This window comes from Oncorhynchus gorbuscha, linkage group LG13 (genome assembly GCF_021184085.1).
Source record: "Oncorhynchus gorbuscha isolate QuinsamMale2020 ecotype Even-year linkage group LG13, OgorEven_v1.0, whole genome shotgun sequence".
Classification (NCBI taxonomy): domain Eukaryota; kingdom Metazoa; phylum Chordata; class Actinopteri; order Salmoniformes; family Salmonidae; genus Oncorhynchus; species Oncorhynchus gorbuscha.
In genome coordinates, this window is record NC_060185.1 from 46445765 (window position 1) to 46467432 (window position 21668).

Below are 21668 nucleotides of genomic sequence, written 5' to 3' on the forward strand. Positions count from 1 at the left end.
TTCTATCCTGATAGGAGTGGTTTCTTCCAAGATGACAATGCCCACATCCACAGGGCACAAGTGGTCATTGAATGGTTTGATGAGCATAAAAACGATGTAAGCCACATGCCATGGCCGTCTCAGTCACCAGAGCTCAACCTAATTGAACACTTATGGGAGATCCTGAAGCGGAGCCTGAGACAGCGTTTTCCACCACCGTCAACCAAACACCAAATTATGGAATTTTCTCATTTAAGAATGGTGTCGCATCCCTCCAATAGAGTTCCAGACACTTGTAGAATCTATACGAAAGAGCATTGAAGCTGTTCTGGCTGCTCGTGGTAGCCAAACACCCTTTTACCACACTGTATGTTGGTGTTTCCTTTATTTTGGCAGTTACCTGTAGGTTAGAAACCAGTTTGTCCCATTGGTGGTGTGACCTGGATAGGTATCTGTGAGGAGGTGAAATGGGTGGTGGAGTGTCACATAGGTGGTTCTATAAGCCATGCTTGTGTGTTTAGATTTTTTTGTTTTGATACCTAAAGAGGTTCAAGTGGCAGGACAGTAACTGAACAATCTGTCTGGTGTGAGCCAGACAGTTGCTGGTGTTCAAACCTTATTACCTTGCTGAACTATGGGGCGGCATGTAGCCTAGAGGGTAGAGGGGCTGGCCAACAACCGGATAATTGCTGGTATATAATCCTAGACGCCATCTCCTGCCATTGTGCCCTTGAGCAAGGCACAACCACATAAGTCTTCAGGTCTCACACAAGGTTACTGAACATGCAAGTTTGGTTCCCCAAACTACCAAACCACCTCTGTTACAGTTTTTAGACCCATCTGGGCAAAGACTGGATTCCAACCCAGGTTTCTAGATCTACCACAAGGTTTCATGCAAGGTTAATCGTCATGTAGCCTACCGTAGCAGGTATAGAGAGACGCCATAGCAGAGTTCCCACTTCTGCTTTTCAGGGGAAACGGAAGTCAGGTTGAAAATACTGTATCCCTGAAAACAGGATGTTAGCGTTTTTTGGCGACTCCACATAGAATACTCCTCACGATACACTCCCTGTTGTGTGCATGGTGTGTCAGCGGTCCTGTGTGGCTCAGTCGGTAGAGCATGGCGCTTGCAACGCCAAGCGTCGTGGGTTCGATTCCTGCTGGGGCCACCCATATGTAAAAGTAGTGGCCCCAGCCGACTTGTAAGTCGCTTTGGACAAAAGCGTCTGCTAAATGGGATATATTATTATTATTAGGTACTGCAAAAATACAAGTTCCAGTTGAACCAAAATCAGGACTGTGAAAGATCTGCATTTAAAGGATTGAGCCGACATCTGCAGCTGTTTACTTTGAATGCGATCTTCTCAACAGGCGTAACATTGCCTTTAAATGCTACATAGCCGAAAAGGGGGCCATCGGACTGAATCCTTGATGATGTTTTCTATTGCTTGTGATTGTCTGTATGTATGAGCATTCCTGTATGATGTGCATGACTTTGTTTGTGTTACAATTGGCTGTGGGTGGTGGCATGTGCATCAAATTGAGGGAAGTAGTAGATAAAAACATTAATTGTGGTATGTTATTACACAATCGGTTGAAATGATTACATTATTCATCCAAAACGTTGTTACTTACCGGTTAATGTAATAACTACCAGTTAATGTAATAACTTATAACATTTTATTACATTAACTGGTAGGTTATTACACTAACCGTTGTTACAAGGTCCTAGACCAGCACTCTGAAACACCTTTCTCTTTTCGTACACACATTTCTCTTCCTGCAAAGCTTTTGTGCTACTGCATGTGAATCTCTTACACAGTGTGTGAGAGAGGAAACGTTTCAGCAGACCCATTCATTCTGTAAATTCTCGATTTTCTTTATAGCCCTTTTCCAACTCCCTCTTCAGGCTGCTGGAAAGTCCTTTCCTCTCCACTATTGACGGTGCCTGTGAAAGCAGTGATGGTCTGGAATGTTTGCCGTTGATTGTTGAGCGCTAGGTCAGTCACCTGTCTGATGGATGTGATCTTTTGACAGCTGAAAACTCTCCAATGAACACAAGGTGGCAATTCCCTCCAAAACCCGGCCGAGAGAACTAAGAGTGAGAGTTTGGACGAGGACACATTCGGTTGGCAAGGTGACATGGTGGAGGGTGAAGGATGGGGATTCCAAGCGTTCCTCCCAATTTGTCACGCACCTTATTGACAGGCCAACGTTTGGAAATACTGGGTTTCTCCCGTTCTCCGTTGACGGTTGGGGCCAAGGCACTTGCCATTGTCTTATGGACTTTAATCATATTACCAAAACAATGAAAGAGTTCAAAGCCTAACATTTAACAGTACTGGCAATATTCTCAGTTCTAAATAGAAGACTGAAATCACAAAGGAAGCACATCATTTAAGTATCCTATTGAAGTAACTGCAATCTGCTTGGAGAGTTTAACAAAATACTAATCAACACGGTTTGTTGTGTATCAAAATGGATGAGTCAAACATTTCAATCTGTTTTTTAAAATGTTTCCTATGTTATTAATACCTTTTTTTAGGGTTGGCTGCTAGCCGATTTGCAGTGTTGTGTCCAACATGAACTGATAAGGGCCTTTATATTTTTGTTCAGTCCCCACACTGGCCCGGCTGCTGGCTCAGTGCCAACTGATAAGACCGCCGCATACCACCTGTATTAATGATTGGTCAAGCCCGCCTTCTACTCCAGCAGTTAGCAGAGAACACATGTCAGATTAGAAAAAAGTTGAACCCCTCTGTAAAATGGTAATATTCGAACATCTACAGAAAATATGATGACTGGAGCAAAGATTTCTTCTTAAATCGAACTCAACAATCATGAACAGCAATGCCTGAGACTGTCTTTCTGTTCTTTCAGACGATCCAACCAAACCTAACATCAAAAGGAGTTCAACCCCAACCCATCAGAGAAGCTGCATTGGAGCCATAGCCTAAATCTAAAGAGGATATTTTAACAGGACAGTACACTCTAGCTCAGTTACTCAGACAGTTTTTGTTTGAAATGTAAAATTCACACCTAATTATTAGACCTCCCTCTCATGTTTCCCTTGCTAACCAATGTAGCGTCCATCCTCCCTCTTCAGATGAACCTATTTCTCATATTTCATTTGGAAAGAGGTTCCAGCCCAGGACAAGGCTCACTTCTACACCATATTCCCTGTGTCTCAGTTTCGCCCCCGGTCCTGGCATTTTCACCGGGCGCTGACCCAGGGGCCGTCAGTCTGTGGTGGATAAAATAAAAGTTAATAGTTAATGAGTAACCCGTGGCGCTGTGGCCTGCTGCTACATGTGTGGGGGCCAAGGACAGCGACAGATAAGGCCAGCCCAGCAGACATGGCCAGGGAGAAGAGGGAGGGGACCAACTGCAAACGGGCTTGTGTTGGTGACAATGGAAGCCACCTATTGGAAGGTATAGTTTATGTCATAATCATCCAACCATGTGATTCCTTATTCCATCTAGAGCTAATAGTTATCCCTGCCTGTTGAGATATACTGTATTATGAGGGCCAGACTGGGTGAGGTAGCCATTACTACTGGATTTTTCTGTCTGTGACCTCTGAACTCTCACCCAGTTGGCTAAATTCAGTCTACTTCCTCTTATTTCCTCATTTTTAAAGTACAGTATCTAATATAATCACTGTGAATTTACACAACAACAAAAAGTGAACAACCGTCAATTCTCGGGTGGGAAAAACACAGAATCCCAAAAACTCTCAAAAAGCTTTGCTAGAGTAGGTGTTATTAGAAAGCCTTATGCAAGAGAAACAGGCACTTCACACTAAACCCTTGTAAGTCAAAGGGGTATCCTTTGTAATCTACTATAAAGACGCTTACGCAAACACCTGTTGTCCAGTAAAATAACTGCCGGAAAGCTTGGCGCAACAACTATTGGGGATTTGGATTCATTTGGATCGATATTTCAGATACTCCTCTTTCCCCACCTCTTCCCGCTCACCGTCCTTGTTCGACCAGACTGGCTAATGAGTTACCTGGGATCTCTGCCCCATCCCACTCACCCCTACCTCACCCACCCCACCAGCTCCCAGTCACTCTACTCATCCCGTCCATTCCTCCCCTCCTCTCTGACCCCCACACCCCCATACCTTAGTCCATTATCTGCCAGCCTTCACCCGGGCGAACAAACTGTTCGCTCCCCTCTCCCTTATACACGTCCCCAGGTCACCAGGTCCAAAAAAGAGAGGGCCAACAGAAAGTTAACCCTATCCAGTGTAGGCTGCCAACCTGGTTATCTCTATGGCCAAAGACGACTGTCCTCTGAGAGATTGATTGCTCTACCCTATTCTCTAGCATAGGAATTGAACCTCGTTCTGGATTTTTGGATGTCACTTTGACTATAACGGATAATTGACATTTATAAAACATTAGTGTTGGGTTTTTTGAAAAACTGGTACCTAAACACAAAATTAAAGGATGAAAAGTGCTTTCATTTTGAGTGTCATTGTGCATTGTTATGGCCATAGCATAAGGCTAGGTGGGCCCAGAGCTTGTGTTTGAATAGGCGTCACCCCAGCTAATGGGTGCTGGCACTCCACCCAGTTTCACGCTCACAATGGCTACCAAGCCACAGGATTAGATCTGCACCGTTTCTTCTCCAAACCCTTAGACCATGCAAATGGCTTTCTCAAGATCCGGGTAGCATTAACTGTGTGTGCGTGTTTGTGTGTGAGAGAGATAGAGCGAGAGAGCGAGAGAGAGAGAGAGAGAGAGAGAGAGAGAGAGAGAGAGAGAGAGAGAGAGAGAGAGAGAGAGAGAGAGAGAGAGAGAGAGAGAGAGAGAGAGAGAGAGAGTCAGGTGAGTTGTTTCTAAAGTCTCCCTTACATTGCCCTGTAGAAATGATGTGTGCACACCTTCAGAAGGAAATCTAAATGTACACAGAGAGCTATGACATGAATAATATGCATGTCAATCTCTCCTGGCTCAAAGTAGAGGAGCGATTGACTTCATCACTACTTGCACAGTATTTGTGAGAAGTATTTACATGTTGAATGAACCGAGCTGTCTGTTTAAGCTACTAGCACACAACTCAGACACCCATGCATACCCCACAAAGCATGTCACCAGAGGTCTCTTCACAGTCCCCAAGTCCAGAACAGACTATGGGAGCTGTACAGTACTACATAGAGCCATGACTACATGGAACTCCATTCCACATTAAGTAACTCATGCAAGCAGTAAATTCAGATTTAAATAACAGATAAAACTACACCTTATGGAACAGCAGAGACTGTGAAGAGACTCACACACACACGCAGGCAGAGACACACGCATACACACATAATAACATATGCACTATACACACACGTATACATGTATTTTGTGTTGTAGATATGTGGTAGTAGAGTAGTGGCCTGAGGGCACACACTTAATGTATTGTGAAAAATCTTGTGAAATGTAATGTAATGTTTTTAATTGTCTATAATTTGTTTTGTAACTTAATTTTTTGGCAGCAGCTAATTGGGATGCATATAAATAGAAAATACTAATATTGAGTTTGAACGGAGGCCAAAAAGGTATTTTTAACAGCACACGTTACCATGGTAGAGAGAGAGGGTGTGTGTGTGTGTGTTTGAGAGAGAGCGAGAGAGAGAGAGAGACAGAGAGAGAGAGAGAGAGAGAGAGAGAGAGAGAGATAATATAAATAGAGCGAGAGAGATAATAATGAATTAAAGGTTAAATAAATAAAACATGTTTTTTTAAAGAGAGAAAGCGAGCGAGCGAGAGAGAGAGAGAGAGAGAGAGAGAGAGAGAGAGAGAGAGAGAGAGAGAGAGAGAGAGAGAGAGAGAGAGAGAGAGAGAGAGAGAGAGAGAGAGAGAGAGAGAGAGAGAGAGAGAGAGAGAGAGAGAGAGAGAGATCCAAATGATGATAAGAAAATATAACAGGTTGATGAAAAACAACAAATGAGTCAGTCAGTTTCTAAAGTCTCCCCTACATTGTCCTGTAGAAAATATTTGCTATCACGAATGTATTGAGGCAAACAATTACAGGTACGTTTGACTTGATGCCTCAAGAAAAATGTCCTAAATTACATCAACTACAACTTCTGGCACTGTCTGTACTCATTAACCAAAACAGGAACACTAACCAAAGGTATGAGTACTACAATGAGTCTCTGGTCAGGTGGTCACTGCGAGTCTGACATGATCTGCTGTTTCACAGGCTGGCTGGGCAGTTCCCAACAGATCCAGGTGTGTTAGGCACAGATCAAAACATAATAAGTTAAACAAGAAAATGGGGAGAGAGGGGGAAAAGGTATAGGCTCCCTCTGCCAGGTGTGACATCACATACAGGGAAAGGACATGCATGCAGGGGAAATTTCCCGCTACTGAGGGGAATTGCGCCAGCTTTTATAGCCTTATGCCAGCAAGTGGGGTCTGACTCACCCTGTCATAAAAAAAAGTATTTGACAATGGCAGTCTCCATGGTAACCCCCCTCCCCTCACCCATTTGCCACACTCACCTGTGCCTCTCACATTCATTAATTATCCCTCTGTCTGGTCTGGTGACATCACCTCTGATATTCTCGGTATTTGATGTCTGGGTTCTCCTGCCCTCTACGCTTAAACTCCATTTGACCCAATGGTTTGGAAATAAACATTCATGAGAACTTGAATCTACACCTCAAGGGCCACAGATTGACAGTCATTCTCCTCCTACTCTGGATAGAGAGCAAAAGTCAAGCCAAAAAAAAGGCAAAGATGAGGACTTTTTCACTGTTTATAGGTGCAATAATAGCTGCCCGGACACCAATCCTAGGCTTTTAATCACACAAAGTCAACATTGTCTCCAGAGTGTACTTAGTATGCTTTTCATGCTTTTCATTTGGGCTGGACAGTCATACTGCTCCCACAAACAAGCAAGCTAATTGAGCTAGCATGTGCAAAGAGCCTATTGTAATAGTGTACACATTGCAGAGGCCACCTACATAAACCAGGTTACATGTGCCACTGTGGAACCACCAAAAGGCATACATTTCACAGGTTTTTTTCTCTCCTGAGGTCAGTCAGAGATTTCTTTTGAAGCAGCTTTGCAAAGAAGGGTTTATTTGCCTGTAAAAAAATAGTTTAATAAAGTGTCCTTTCATCTGTTAGGATATTGCGTCAGTTACGGGGGGAGTTTGACAGTGGATGTGTTTCTTTTTAACTACACTGTTCTTGAGGAAGGTAGACAGTATGAGCCTAATGGTTGAGTTTTAGTCTTCAGCCTAGATTACGGATATTTTTACATTGTGAGAAGGCATCCATCAAGTCAACTTTACCTAAACAACTGGATAACCATCTCTTGCAGAGAGGAACTAGTAATCTTCAGCAAATTCACCATCTCCATCCCTCCTCTTTCAGACTTTCTGGCACCATGTGGTTACAGTAGGTAGGCCTACTGTGGAAAGCACAAACATATTTAGTGTCATATTAAGGGGTCCCACAGGGCTCTGTTCTGGGTCCATTCCTGTTCTCTATATACATGCTGCCACTCGGTATATTAATCATAGGATTTGGACTAAACCTTCATTTTTATGCTGATGACACACAAATATATGTGAGGACAAAAGGGGATACTGTAACGGTAACAACTAAACTGACAGACTCTCTAGATGCAATCAAGAGATGGATGCAGTTAAACTTCCTAAAACTTAATTGCAACACAACAGAGCGTGTGCTTATTGGCTCTAAGAGTGCACGGAGCAAGATGAACACATTCTACCTTTCTCAAGGGTGATGCACCTAAATACATATGAGTGAACTATTCCCCAGCACACACACAATGATCATTAGACTCAAACAGCCTGGTTACACCAGCAACAAACCAGTGCAGCATGGGTGACAGAGCCTTCTCACATGTGGCTCCTCAGCTCTGGAATGCGCTACCTACACATGTAAGGGAGGCAACTTCAATATATATGTAATTTTTGGTGTGACTCAACCAAATTAACATAGAAATCTAAGATATAGATCTACTTGAAAGCAAGTCACATAAGCGGTAGATCTGCTCTATGTGCGATATTTCTTTGCTTTAAATTCTTAAGTTTAGTTTTTGCTTACTTTCGGTTTGGTACACCAGCTACAAACAGCTGAAAATAAAGTATTTTGGGTTATTGAAAATATATTTCACAACGGTTAGATGGTACAATGATTCTCCACACTACGCCTTGCTTGTTTTGTCAGATAAACTGAAATTAGGCAAACTATTAGAAGTTTTACAACTAGTAAATGGCAAAGTTGATTTTGTATCAGTAGGTAGGTAATGGTTTGATGTATTGTGCTTGTTTTTTAATGTATAGTTGCTCAATTTAGTTTGAGTTTAGTTTTCTTCCTTATGCGCATTGGATATGGGAAATGCACTTTACAAATAAAAATATTTATTAATATTAAATTGATTGGAAACAATACACCTCAGGATTAATTTGGTATATCATTGTTCTGATTTGTAAGCTACAATTTGTTATCTGAAAATAAACATCCTTTTGATCATAATAGGCCTTCACTTGTGCAAGTTGTGTTATTTTAATGCCATGGGTCTGAATAACTGTACTGAAGGCCTACGAAATACATTTTTCCATCAGGAAGGAATTGGACAGGTAGGCTAAACAGGTAAATCTCCCTTTACAATAGCAGGTGTTCGATATGGGTTAGGCTAGGCCCTAGGCTATAGTTTTGACACACAGACACAGTCAAACACAGTAGGCACATTTTTTTTGGTGCCCGTTTTTTGGTGCCAGTCTCTGGGCTGTCATTAAAAAAAATCACAAATATTTGAATATATGACTTTTAACTTTTAACACAATAAAATGTATATATTCTAAACCAATGATTAAAAACATTTTCATTAATACGTTTGCCTTGCAGTCAGCCTGCAAGGAATAACGCAACGCAAGAAACAATAGGCTACATTATCAAACGTCACTTCCTCCAAATGCAAGTGATCATTATTTACTTATGCTTATTTATTTATAAATATATTTACTTTTTTATCGAAACATTTATAATTGGTCCAAGCGCAATCGAATATATGGACCATGTCCATACCTACAGAATAGTTAATAGAGAAAGTAGAATTTCTTGGCATGACTGGAGGAGTTATTTATCGTATCCTGGATGAGCGACCGTTTCAGAGGAGTTATTCACCTGATCGTATCCTGGATGAGCGACAATTCCCGGGGGCCTCGCCCTTCAACGGCTGTCCCCTCCCTGGGGACGTTATTACCGCTTCATTTTCCCGCACCTTGCCTCACAGCACTGAAAGACGCAGCAAATTACACAACACTTTATGATAAAATAAAGGAAACAGTGTGTGTGTGATGATGATGTAGAATGTTATTTTTTTCTATTATTAGCATAAATATGCATATTGTTGATGATCAACATTAATCTGAACCTATTTGGGGGCCTCTATCGGGTTTGTGACTAGGATGTGACAAAAATAAAAAATAGCTGCGCACATGACAGTGGGACTTCACTACAAAAGGGACTTACCCATTCATTGTAGGCCTGGGCATCACCTGCTTTTGGCATCAGTCACAGTATCTGTGGATTGTTACCATAATCAGTATAATCAGATCAAATTAATAAACCCAATAGGATTTGCTATGATCTTACAGCGCCCTCGTTTGGTTTTCAAACTACATGGCGAGTACAATGAGGGGCTTTTGGGTTGATGTAGCCATAGAGTATGATAGAAGCCTCCAGTGGCCAAAAGGCTATCTTAGCGTGGACAGCGCCATTGAAGGTCTTACACCATTTTTATTAATGTAGTCAACTAGGTGGAACTTTCAACTTGGTGATGTCCAACTTGGTCACGAGGAGGGGTCAGCCAATCATGAAGAAGAAAATTGACTACTTCAAAATGTATATTGCCTCAATGGCGTTGCCCGTCCTTGTACAGATACAAAAATGAGTCTTCTATCTATCTTTATGGATGTAGCCTCTGCAGAGCCTGTCGAGTCCCCGACATCGAGATATACAGGTTTTCAGGGGAAATGGAAAGAGAGTCTGTGACGCGACTATCCGCTTTTGGCGTTAACGTCCATCTTAACTCCTCCACATTTACTGGATTGGTTAAACCGTGCAGAAGACAACCACACTCGGCACTTTTGCATCCTTGTCAAGATCAGTTTGTAAGGCATCTACTTTCAGGCGTTAGATGCGATGCCTCACATATGACGTTGGGTTGGATTCTCATTGGTTGTTTAGGCTTGGTCATATGACCACACGCTCGAGACGGCGTAGCCAATTTGTAAAGTATATGCTCTGGTATTTTTTCATTCTGGCAATTGCATTTTGTTGATCTACATTTAGTTGTTAAAAACAATAGCCTAATGTAACCGGTAAAAACATTAACGATAATTTACATTCGGTAATTTAATCCTTGACAGATTTCACAAGGCCTGGCCGCATGATTTCAGGTATGGATGTGAGTGTCTTGTTGTTTTACTCGCTTATATAGCCTTTGATCATCTAGGCACGCTCCAAACATCGAAACATTGTTGCAACCAGTGGTGGGAAAAGTACTAATTGTCATACTTGAGTAAAAGTAAAGATGCTCTAATATAAAATGACTCAAGTAAAAGTGAAAGTCACCCAGTAAAATACTACTTGAGTAAAAGTCTAAAAGTGTTTAGTTTTAAATGTACTTAAGTATCAAACGTAAATGGAACTTCTAAAATGTACTTAAGTATCAAAAGTAAAAGTATAAAGCATTTCAAATTCAGTATATTAAGCAAACAAACCAGACAGCACAATTATTATTATTATTATTTGACGGATAGCCAGGGGCACACTCCAACACTCAGACATAATTTACAAACGAAGCATTTGTGTGTAGTGAGTCAGCCAGATCAGAGGCATTAGGGATGACCAGGGATGTTCTCTTGATAAGTGTGTGAATTGGACCATTTTCCTGTCAAAATGTAATGAGTACTTTTGGGTGTTAGGGAAAATGTATGCAGTAAAAAGTACATTATTATCTTTATGGAATGTAGTAAAGTAAAAGTTGGCAAAAATGTATGCAGTAAAGTACATATACCCCCAAAAACTATGTAAGTAGTACTTTAAAGTATTTTTAATTAAGTATTTAACTCCACTGGTTGCAACAATGTTATGGCTATAATGTAACCGCTGCAATACTCATGCAATATGATATCTAATTGATTGACAAGTTCAGCAAATAAAAACAGGAAATTGACTCATAGGCCTACTCTAGGTGTTCCACACAGAACACTTTCAATATGCGTAGGCAATTGGTGGTTACGACACTCAATTTACTGACAAGGGAGAAAGAGGAACATAAACACAAAATCTGAAACAATATGTTTTATCAAGTCTTTATTTCACTGTACCATGGATATGGGGACCTACGCATAACCGTGTTTGTCTATGACTCAATGCCAATTACCATGGGGCAAGCTCCAAATGTAGCCACCTTATCTTCCATAATGACATGGTCATTGAAGATAACCATTTAAGGGTAAAGTTTGGAATAAGTAGCATTTTCTCTAACGCTGACTCGCCTCATAAGCATTCTTCCTCGTATTTACCCTACAAATGTAGTTATTCTTACAAAGAGATAGACCAGGCCAGCCACAAGACAATGTTTTGTTTTGTCTTGTTGAATTTAGCACTAACAATATGCCATTTGTTTGACTAAAAGCACTTGTTATTTGTGTCTTTGAGAACCAGTCATTAGCAAAGCAAACAATGGTCAACATGATTCTGTTAACGTCTTGCCTTTTAAGTTCGTACAGCTTGATAGCCTATTCATAGTCACTCGAGCCCTGCCCTCAGTCGAGGCTTCCCACTCGTGACTTGCATCTCTGAAACAGCTCATTTAACTTCTCCTCAGAAACTGATATGTTTAAGCGTATCTAAGATGCTTCTGCTTTTCTGGAACATTTTGTCCAGAAATGGCGTATTATCTTATTGGAGTCATGAGCATAGGAAATGCGTTCCACAAATTAAATGTCAAGCCACAAGATGTGCTCTGGAGTATCTCGTGCTGTTTGCCAAATGATACAGTGTCTTCAGAAAGTATTCAGGCCCCTTGATTTTTTCCCCCCACATTTTATTATGTTACGGCCTTATTATAAAATGGATTAAATTAATCTTCATCAATCTACACACAATACCCCATAATAACAAAGCAACAACAGGTTTAGACATTTTAGCAAATTTGTACAAATAAATAAATAATAATAAATGGAAATCACATTTTCATAAGTATTCAGACCCTTTACTCTGTACTTTGTTGAAGCACCTTTGGCAGCGGTTACAGCCTTGAGTCTTCTTGGGTATTACGCTACAAGCTTGGCACACCTGTATTTGGGGAGTTTCTCCCATTCTTCTCTGCAGATCTTCTCAAGCTCTGTCAGATTGGATGGGGAGCGTCGCTGTACAGCTATTTTCAGGTCTCTCCAGAGATGTTCGATTGGGTTCAAGTCAAGGCTCTGGCTGGGCCATCAAGGAAATTCAGAGACTTGTACTGAAACCACTCCTGCATTGTCTTGGCTGTGTGCTTAGCATTGTTGTCCTGTTGGAAGGTGAACCTTCGCCCCAGTCTGAGGTCCTGAGCACTCTGGAGCAGTTTTTCATCAAGGATCTCTCTGTACTTTGCTCCGTTCATCTTTCCCTCGATCCTGACTAGTCGCACAGTTGCTGCCACTGAAAAACATCCCCACAGCATGATGCTGCATCCACCATGCTTCACTGTAGGGATGGTATTGGCCAGGTGATGAGCGGTGCCTAGTTTCCTCCAGAAGTGACGCTTGGCATTCAGGCCAAAAAGTTCAATCTTGGTTTCATCTGACCCGAGAATCTTGTTTCTCATGGTCAGAGTCCTTTAGGTGCCGTTTGACAAACTCCAAGCGTGTTGTCATGTGCCTTTTACTGAAGAGTGTCTTCCGTCTGGCCAGGCTACCATAAAGGCCTGATTGGTGGAGTGCTGCAGAGATGATTGTCCTTCTTCAAAGTTCTCGCATCTCCACTGAGGAACTCTGGAGCTCTGTCAGTGTCTATTGGGTTCTTGGTCACCTCTCTGCCCAAGGCTTTTCTCCCCTGATTGCTCAGTTTGGCCGGGCGGCCAATTCTTGGAAGAGTCTTGGTGGTTCTAAACTTCTTCCATTTAAGAATGGTTGAGGCCACCGTGTTCTTGGGGACCTTCATTGCTGCAGAAATGTTTTGGTACTCTTCCCCAAATCTGTGCTTCGACACAATCCTGTCTCGGAACTCTAAGGACCATTCCTTCAACCTCATGGCTTGGTTTTTGCTCTGACATGCACTGTCAACTGTGGGACCTTATATAGACAGGTTTGTGCCTTTCCAAATCATGTCCAATCAATCATTAAGGATGATTAATGGAAACAGGATGCACCTGAGCTCAATTTCTTGTCTCATAGCAAAGGATCTGAATACTTACGTAAATAAGGTATTGCTGTTTTAAAACATATATAAATGAGCAGACATTTTTAAAAACCTGCTTTGTCGTTATGGGGTATTGTGTTTAGATACATAAAAAAAATCTAATTTGGAAAATTCAAGGGCTCCGAATACTTTCTGCATGCAATGTATGTAAAGTGTGCACTGTATGTAAAGTGTGCACCATATAGGCCTGTGCATTATCTTGAACACCTGCCTGCAAACACTCCTGGCCTGTAGCTTTGAAGTCAGTCATTCTTCTATAGTGTTAATGACACCTTGAACTTTCTTTATTATGAATAGTTCTTGACAGAATTGGGGGTGAGGGGGGGGGGCAGAGGTAGTGTGGAGACGATGGTATGTCATCGGTGGAATAACACTACTGACTGAGAGTACTGTATTCCACCATTCATTGTGATATAGGGGCTCAGTGAGTAAGGTCACTCATCAGGCACTATAGAGATACAGCTCAACACGTTTCCTGTCACTTCAACCACAAACAGCAAGGCACTTATCCCTGATTGCTCCTGTAAGTCACTCTGGATAAGAGCGTCTGCTAAAGGACTAGAATTAAAAACTATAGCTGGGTCTTAAATGATTTGATGTCATTTTCTTCTGTTCTGTTTAGAGCCTTTTCTGATCGGAATCCTGAAGAACTTTGTCAAAAGAGACTACTCTCTAACCATGATTTCTGATATTCCCTACGAGAAGGTATGGTTTTTGTCAGTACTGTTGTCATACGTTTTGATGGAATTTTGTGTCTCATTTTTCTAACTCCTTAATATCTTCTTCTGGTGCAGGTGTGTAATGTGGAGTCGAGGAGAGAACAGTCCTGCGGGAAAGCACAGATGGTATCCAATATTAATGACATTTACCAAGCAACATAATGAAAATGGTGTGAAAAGATGATTAGTCAGTGGCCAAGGTTGTGAGTTAAAAGGGAATGTACCCTAAATTAATTTTCATGTGTATTTCTAGTCATTCCACTATGCATATCATAATTTAGCATACAGTTGCATCATAGCTATCGAAACACCCCGTGTGTCAAAAAGTTGCATTTAACACTTTACACTTCTATCCTGCTCTTCTATGCCAGTGATTATTAGAAAGCAGCACAACTTACGTTGGGCATGTAATTCAAATGATCTTCTGTGACCAATGTTTAATAGAGCCTTGTCTGAGCCTTACCCATGCCTGCAACGTTCAGGCCAGATTGCTTCTGCCTGAAATAATTATTAAAATTAGCTGCTCCTCTCTCTATGTCACCCGCTCCCTGAGCACTGCTTGCTCTGCTCATGATGGCTCTGCGTGTGTCTGAGTATCCATAGCAATGGCTCTGCTTAGGCTGCTCAATGATGAGACATGAGCGAACACAGAGCATGGCTGTTAAGCTGCTTTTCTTCACTCTAAACTGCGACAAAACTCAAGGAACATTATTATTTTTTGATGAGGTTTAAGCACTTTTGACACCTACACGTGGGAACCAAGTTCAACCCACACGTCGTCCATTCCACCCAGTTAGAGAGAGGGGAATCTTGGGAGTTGTAGGAATTGACTCAAACTGGCAATTGGGAACATCAGGACTGGTCAGGACATTCAAAGCTAGATATCTACTCAGGCATAGTTTTGAAACTCAATTTTGTGTGTGAATGTGTCTACTAGGGACCACTGAAAATAACATCCACTGAATTACATGGGCAAAATAGTCCTTTAAACAGACAAACTCTCATGGGACTCATGGTGATTTCGATCACTAATGGCGCTGGAGGAGATGGCTGCCGTTTTACGGGCTCCTAACCAATTGTGCTATTGCGTGTGTTTTATTTTACAGTATTTGTAACTTATTTTGTACATAATGCTTCTGCCACTGTCTCTTATGACTGAAAATAACTTCTGGAAATAAGGGCAGCGATTACTCACCTCGTACTGGACAAAGAGTTTTTTATTTATTTAAAGAGTCGGAAATAAAGGATTTACTTCGGACACAGGACAAGGCCCAATCCCTGTCATTCGCATGAAGAAGAGACTGAGATATCGGGGACATAGGTCGGGGTGCCTTGTAAGGATCTGATGACGAGTGGGTAATCCGCCTCTACCATCAGTCCTATTAGCCAATGTGTAATCATTGGATAATAAAATGTATGAGGTCCTATCAAGACTAACCTACCAACGAGACATTAAAAACTGTAATATCTTATGTTTCACAGAGTCATGGCTAAAAGACGACATGGATAACATACAGCTGGCTGGGTTTTCCATGCATCGGCAAGATAGAACAGCTGCCTCCTGTAAGACAAGGGGTGGCAGTCTGTGTCTATTTGTAAATAACAGCTGGTGCAAAAAATCTAATATGAAGAAAATCTCAAGGTTTTGCTCGCCTGAGGTAGAGTATCTCATGATAAGCTGTAGACCACACTATTTACCAAGAGCGTTTTCCAGATGTTCCAGATGTTCCGTAGCCGATGTGAGTAAGACCTTTAAACAGGTCAACATACACAAGGCCGCAGGGCCAGACGGATTACCAGGATGTGTACTCCCAGCATGCGCTGACCAACTGGCAAGTGTCTTCACTGACATTTTCAACCTGTGCCTGACCGAGTTTATAATAACAACATGTTTCAAGCAGACGAACAAAGTCTCTGTGCCCAAGAACACCAAGGTAACCTGCCTAAATGACTACCAACCCGTAGCACTAATGTCTGTAGCCATGAAGTGCTTTGAAAGGCTGGTCATGGCTCACATCAACACCATTATCCCAGAAACCCAAGACCCACTCCAATTTGCATACTGCCCCAACAGATCCACAGATGACGCAATCTCTTTTGCACTCCACACTGCTCTTTCCCACATGGACAAAAGGAACACCTACGTGAGAATGCTATTCCTTGACTACAGCTCAGAGTTCAACACCAGAGTACCCTCAATGCTCATCAATAAGCTAAGGACCTTGGGACTAAAGACCTTACTCTGCAACTGGATCCTGGACTTCCTGACAGGCTGCCCCCAGGTGGTAAGGGTAGGTAACAACACATCTGCCATGCTGATCATCAACATGGGGAGGACCCCTCAGAGGTGCGTTCTCAGTCCCCTCCTGTACTCCCTATTCACCCATGAATGCATGGCCAAACATGACTCCAACAGCATCATTAAGTTTTCCGATGACACAACAGTGGTAGGCCTGATCACCGACAATGATGAGACAGCCTATAGGAAGGAGGTCAGAGACCTGGCAGTGTGGTGCCAGGATAACAACCTCTCCCACAATGTGATGGAAGACAAAGGAGATGATCGTGGACTACAGGAAAAGGAGGGCCGAGCACGCCCCCATTCTCATCGACTGGGCTGTAGTGGAGCAGGTTTAGAGCTTAAAGTTCCTTGGTATCCACATCACCAACAAACGATCATGCTCCAAACACACCAAGACAGTCGTGAAGAGGGCACGACAATGCCTATTCCCCCTCAGGAGACTGAAAAGATTTGGCATGCGTCCTCAGATCCTCAAAAGGTTCTACAGCTGCACCATCGAGAGCATCCTAACTGGTTGCATGACCTCCTGGTATCGGCCTCTGACCGCAAGGCACTACATAGGGTAGTGCGTACGGCCCAGTACATCACTGGGGCCAAGCTTCCTGCCATCCAGGATCTCTATACCAGGTGGTGTCAGAGGAAGGCCCTAAAAATTGCCAAAGACTCCAGCCACCCTAGTCATAGACTGTTGCTCTTTGATACCACACAGCAAGTGGTACCGGAGCGTGAAGTCTATGTCCAAAAGGCTTCATGACAGCTTCTCGCCCCAAGCCATAAGACTTCTGATAAGCTAATCAAATGGCTACCTGGACTATTTTCATTGACCCCCCCCCCCCTCCCATTTTTACACTGTTGCTACTCTCTCTTTATTATCTATGCATAGTAACGTTACCTACATGTACATATTACCTCAATTACCTCCACGAACCTGTGCCCACGGTGACTCTGTACCTGTACCCCCCCCTGTATATAGCCTCACTACTGTCCTTTTATTGTTGCTCTTTAATATATATATATATATATTTTCAACTTTATTATTTTTTCAATGTGTATATATATTTATTTATGTTTTACTTCATTTTATTTTAGTAAGTACTGTCTTAATGCGTATTTTGCTTAACTGCATTGTTGGTTAGGGGCTTGTAAGTAAGCATTTCACTGTAAGGTCTACTACACCTGTTGTATTCGGTGCATGTGACAAATACAATTTGATTTGATTCTATTCAACCTCAGTTCCATAACCGTTATCTCATTCCTCTTTGGTCAGGATGGTCTGGTCAGGGTCACCTCTACATGACTATGCTCATGCCATCTCTGTGTGTAGTATTATAGGTGTCTGCTGGGTCTCACTGGGGTGGTCAGTCTGCTATTGGCTGCCGTGTTCCTCCAGACCCTGCTGCTTCCTGTGGTTAACTCCTCACCAAACAAGCCTGGCTTCCAGCTCCCACTTCCTCTCACTGATACCTGCACCGACCCCTGCAAGTGAGTGGGCGTCTGTACAATGTCTAATTCCCCACTGTTTGGGTGCTCACTGTAAACATCTTATTCTGCTCATTCATTCTCTATCATTCTGCAGCTTTAACTCCTTTGTGGTTACGTGGTTGACCACCATTGTCATGTTTTGCAGAACAGGTGCTATCCTTAACTGTTCAAGGGTTTAGTAAAACAATGACACTTCCTTTTTCTCTTCCAGAATCGTTCTATTGGAGAGCATCCCAGAGGGGTTAGAGTTCAATTCTAGTGTCACCAACCCATCCATCTACCAGGCTTGGCTAAACCTGATTAGTGAGGCTCGCAGTAGCGTGGACATTGCGTCTTTCTATTGGACGCTCACCAACAAAGACACAGGCTCTCATGAGCCAACGGCGGATAAGGTGAGTGTTTTCAGTGATTGGCAGGCAATGCGATGCAGTTCTAACCTGTGGGCAGTTGTGGCTTATTTTAGTCTAAACAGTTGTTTCGTCTATAGGGCGAGGATGTCCTGAATAGGCTAGCTCAGGTGTCTGGGAAGCTCTCTGTCCGCATCGCTGTAAATACACCAACAGAGTCCCAACATCACGAAGACCTCAATCTATTACAAAGTTCTGGTAAGGGGTTCTCTGACCGTGCATTTATGTTTTCAATTCCATTGAATTTCCACGAGTTAATTTGACCGCAATCAAGCTGCTAACTACAGATAAGGAAGTATTACTTTGTTTGCTTTGTGTGGTGATAATGGTAGCTCATTTTTTTAGGTGCTGATGTAAGAGCCGTGAACATGCGGGATTTGACCACTGGAGTACTTCACACCAAGTTCTGGGTGGTGGACAAGAAGCACATCTACATTGGCAGTGCCAACATGGACTGGAGGTCCCTTACCCAGGTGAGTCTCCTCTGTGCCCTCACACTCAGCCTCACCCCCATATTATTATTATTTATTTTTAAGTTAACAATAAAACAATCTGTTGTTCAAAAATGAAAATGTAACTATACGAGTTCCTTAAACTATTCTAAAAGTTATTATTGTGTTTTTTTTGGAGGATGTAATCCTATTTCCTTGTTCTTTTAAAGTGTAAACATTATATCGCAAGTTTGGAGTGTCAGGGTATTGTCTAAAATGTACAGATCAAGTGTTGGGAAAGTAGCTTTGGTTCAGTCCGTCCTCTGTTGTCCTGTTTAGGTGAAGGAGCTGGGGGCTGTGGTGTACAACTGCAGCTGCTTGGCTGCAGACCTGGGGAAGATCTTCGAGGCCTACTGGTACCTTGGGCAAAAAGACACACCCATCCCGTCCCCTTGGCCCAGCAGTTTCAACACTCTTTACAATAAGGACTCTCCCCTGCAGTTACCACTCAACGGCACAGCCTCCCACGTGTATCTGACGGTAAGAGTTGACTAAACGTGCACATGTTCAATAATCCAATAATTTAATCATATAATACAAATTGTACCGGTTTGTGAAGTCTCGTTATGGAATTCCCCATCTTATTTTTCTCTGGTCCTATGTTAGACATATTACTATACTTAATTTGACTGTGCTGTACCTTCAGAGTTCTCCACCATCTTTCTGTGCTGCTGGGAGGACCGGAGACCTGCAGTCTATTCTCAGTGTGATGGAGGACGCACAGGAGTTTATCTACATCGCTGTCATGAACTACCTGCCCACCATGGAGTTCTCGCGACCCAAACGGTCAGCCTTCTATTTTAATGTATTAACATCACCAAAGTTTACGATATGTATTCAGTTTATAATTAATAAAGCACGCAAGGCTTAGAGCTCCCGAGTGGCGCAGCGGTCTAAGGCACTGCATCTCAGTGCCAGAGGCGTTACTACAGTCCCTAGTTTGAATCCAGGCTGTATCACATCCGGCCGTGATTGGGAGTCCCATAGGGAGGCGCACAATTGGCCCAGCGTCGGATGGGTTTGGCTGGGGTAGGCCATCATTGTAAATAATAATTTGTTCTTAACTGACTTGCCTAGTTAAATAAAGATAACAATTTTCTACAAAAATAATAATTTGCCCATATGACTCTGGCCTAACCCTCTGTGTGGCGCCCTCTGCAGGTACTGGGCAGAAATTGACACTCAGATCAGACGTGTGGCATACGAGAAGCGGGTGAAGGTGCGTCTGCTCATCAGCTGTTGGGCCAGCACTTCGCCTGTCATGATCCCCTTCCTGAAAGCCTTGGATTCAATGCAGAAACCCAAGGCCAAGCTGGATGTCCAGGTGGTGAGTAGGACCTCTCGCTACTCATGCACTTTACTTACCATCATTGATATGGTAAGGTCCTCCACAAGAGCAATTGCTAAATATTAAACTCTTCTTCACTGTTTCACAGAAACTCTTTGTTGTGCCAGCCAATCCCAGGCAGAAAGAAATCCCCTTTGCCAGGGTCAACCATAACAAGTACATGGTGACGGACAAGGTCGCCTACATAGGTGATTCCGCTCTCTCCTAGATAACACGTGCACCAGTCATGCTACTGTATAATGCCAATCAACAATTGCTGATCAACTTCTCAGACGTTATGCACAACCTACAGATCCCATGCACTATAAAATGCAACGTTATTGTGTTTCCCATTGATCACCAGGTACCTCTAACTGGTCTGGAGACTATTTTGTGAACACTGCTGGATCGGCTCTGGTGGTGAACCAAACGGCTGCCCAGTCAGTGGAGCCTACGGTCCAAGCACAACTACAGGCCGTGTTCGAAAGGGACTGGGACTCCGGCTACAGCACCCCAATCCACCAGCACACCGACCTCAAAATGGTGTGTTAGATACAATACTACACTCTAGTCCAAGGGTTCCCAACTCCAGTCCTGGAGTACCCCACCAACAGCACATATTTTTGCTGTGGCCTCTGGCAAATTTGGGGGGGATTCAACTCCTTGAGGGCCTGATGATTAGTTGACAAGTTTAATCTGGTGTGCTTGTCTGGGGCTACAATACAAAAGTCTACTGTTTGAGATACTCAAAGCCTGGAGTTTGGAACCTCCACTCTAGAATGTTACAGGGCCTGTGTCCTCCAAGTCAGCATGGGGAGGAATGGATTCTAATCAGCAGGTGTTTCTGGGATGATTTCTTAAATTGCAGCACTTTTTAAAAATAATTGCAGGAGTAGCAGGAGATATGTACTGTAGCAGAAGGTGGGTAAAAACGATGCTGCCCTCTGCAGCGTCAATGGGTCTAGCACATCAATGATCAAAAGGCAAGCCTGTGTGTTAACAATAAGGCATTATCAGCTTCAACTCCTCAGTAATAAATCCCAGTGAATCTCAGGGAGGGTCGCTATATTACGTGTTGAATGTTTGGACTGATGTTTCTTGGCATGCTGGTTTGATCCTTTTATTCTTTATAATGTATGTTTGGTGTGTTGTGCCACGTTTTTCTATGCAGCATAGACTCTAGGTTTTTTTAAAATTCAATCATTCTGAATTTCATGTGTGCAATTAAGTCCAGAATTGATTTTTCTGGAATTTGCACTGCGAGGAGTGTCTAATATGAGTAGTACAGTGGAGAATGTTACAGCAACTGTCATAGTTCCTTAGTGTTTAAAAGCACTGCACTGTGTATTATTTGGCGCGCTCTGTTACTGTACAATATTGATCACATTTTGTACACACTTCTTCCTTTGTAGTAATGTCCCTAATAAATTGAATTTAAACAGTTGTCTGTCATTTCATTTTTAGCAGTTGTATACACAAGTGTTTAGAATAAGTAAGTCTATCCTCCCTC

General features: G+C 42.6%; 1 protein-coding gene and 1 non-coding gene across 5 annotated transcripts; both read left to right on the plus strand.

The window, feature by feature from the left end:
• Positions 1-1072: 1072 nt before the first annotated feature.
• trnaa-ugc lies at positions 1073-1148 on the plus strand. The gene has a single exon. It is a non-coding gene; the product is annotated as a tRNA-Ala (tRNA).
• An 8895-nt stretch (positions 1149-10043) lies between these two features.
• Positions 10044-21602, plus strand: LOC123993019 (5'-3' exonuclease PLD3-like). 4 transcript variants are annotated; one of them, XM_046294750.1, is made up of 13 exons: positions 10044-10132; positions 10391-10420; positions 14053-14135; positions 14225-14275; positions 17776-17933; positions 18145-18325; positions 18421-18538; positions 18686-18813; positions 19111-19311; positions 19478-19617; positions 19993-20158; positions 20268-20367; positions 20523-21602. In XM_046294750.1, exons 2-13 carry the CDS (start codon positions 10411-10413, stop codon positions 20708-20710), a joined length of 1524 nt encoding a protein of 507 aa, XP_046150706.1. In that variant the 5' UTR covers positions 10044-10132; positions 10391-10410; the 3' UTR covers positions 20711-21602. The 4 variants fall into 4 exon arrangements, with proteins under 4 accessions (XP_046150706.1, XP_046150705.1, XP_046150707.1 ...); XM_046294749.1 differs by lacking the exon at positions 10044-10132 and adding an exon at positions 10154-10268; XM_046294751.1 differs by lacking the exon at positions 10044-10132 and adding an exon at positions 13848-13953 and having other exon boundaries at positions 10162-10420.
• The last annotated feature ends 66 nt before the right edge of the window (positions 21603-21668 follow it).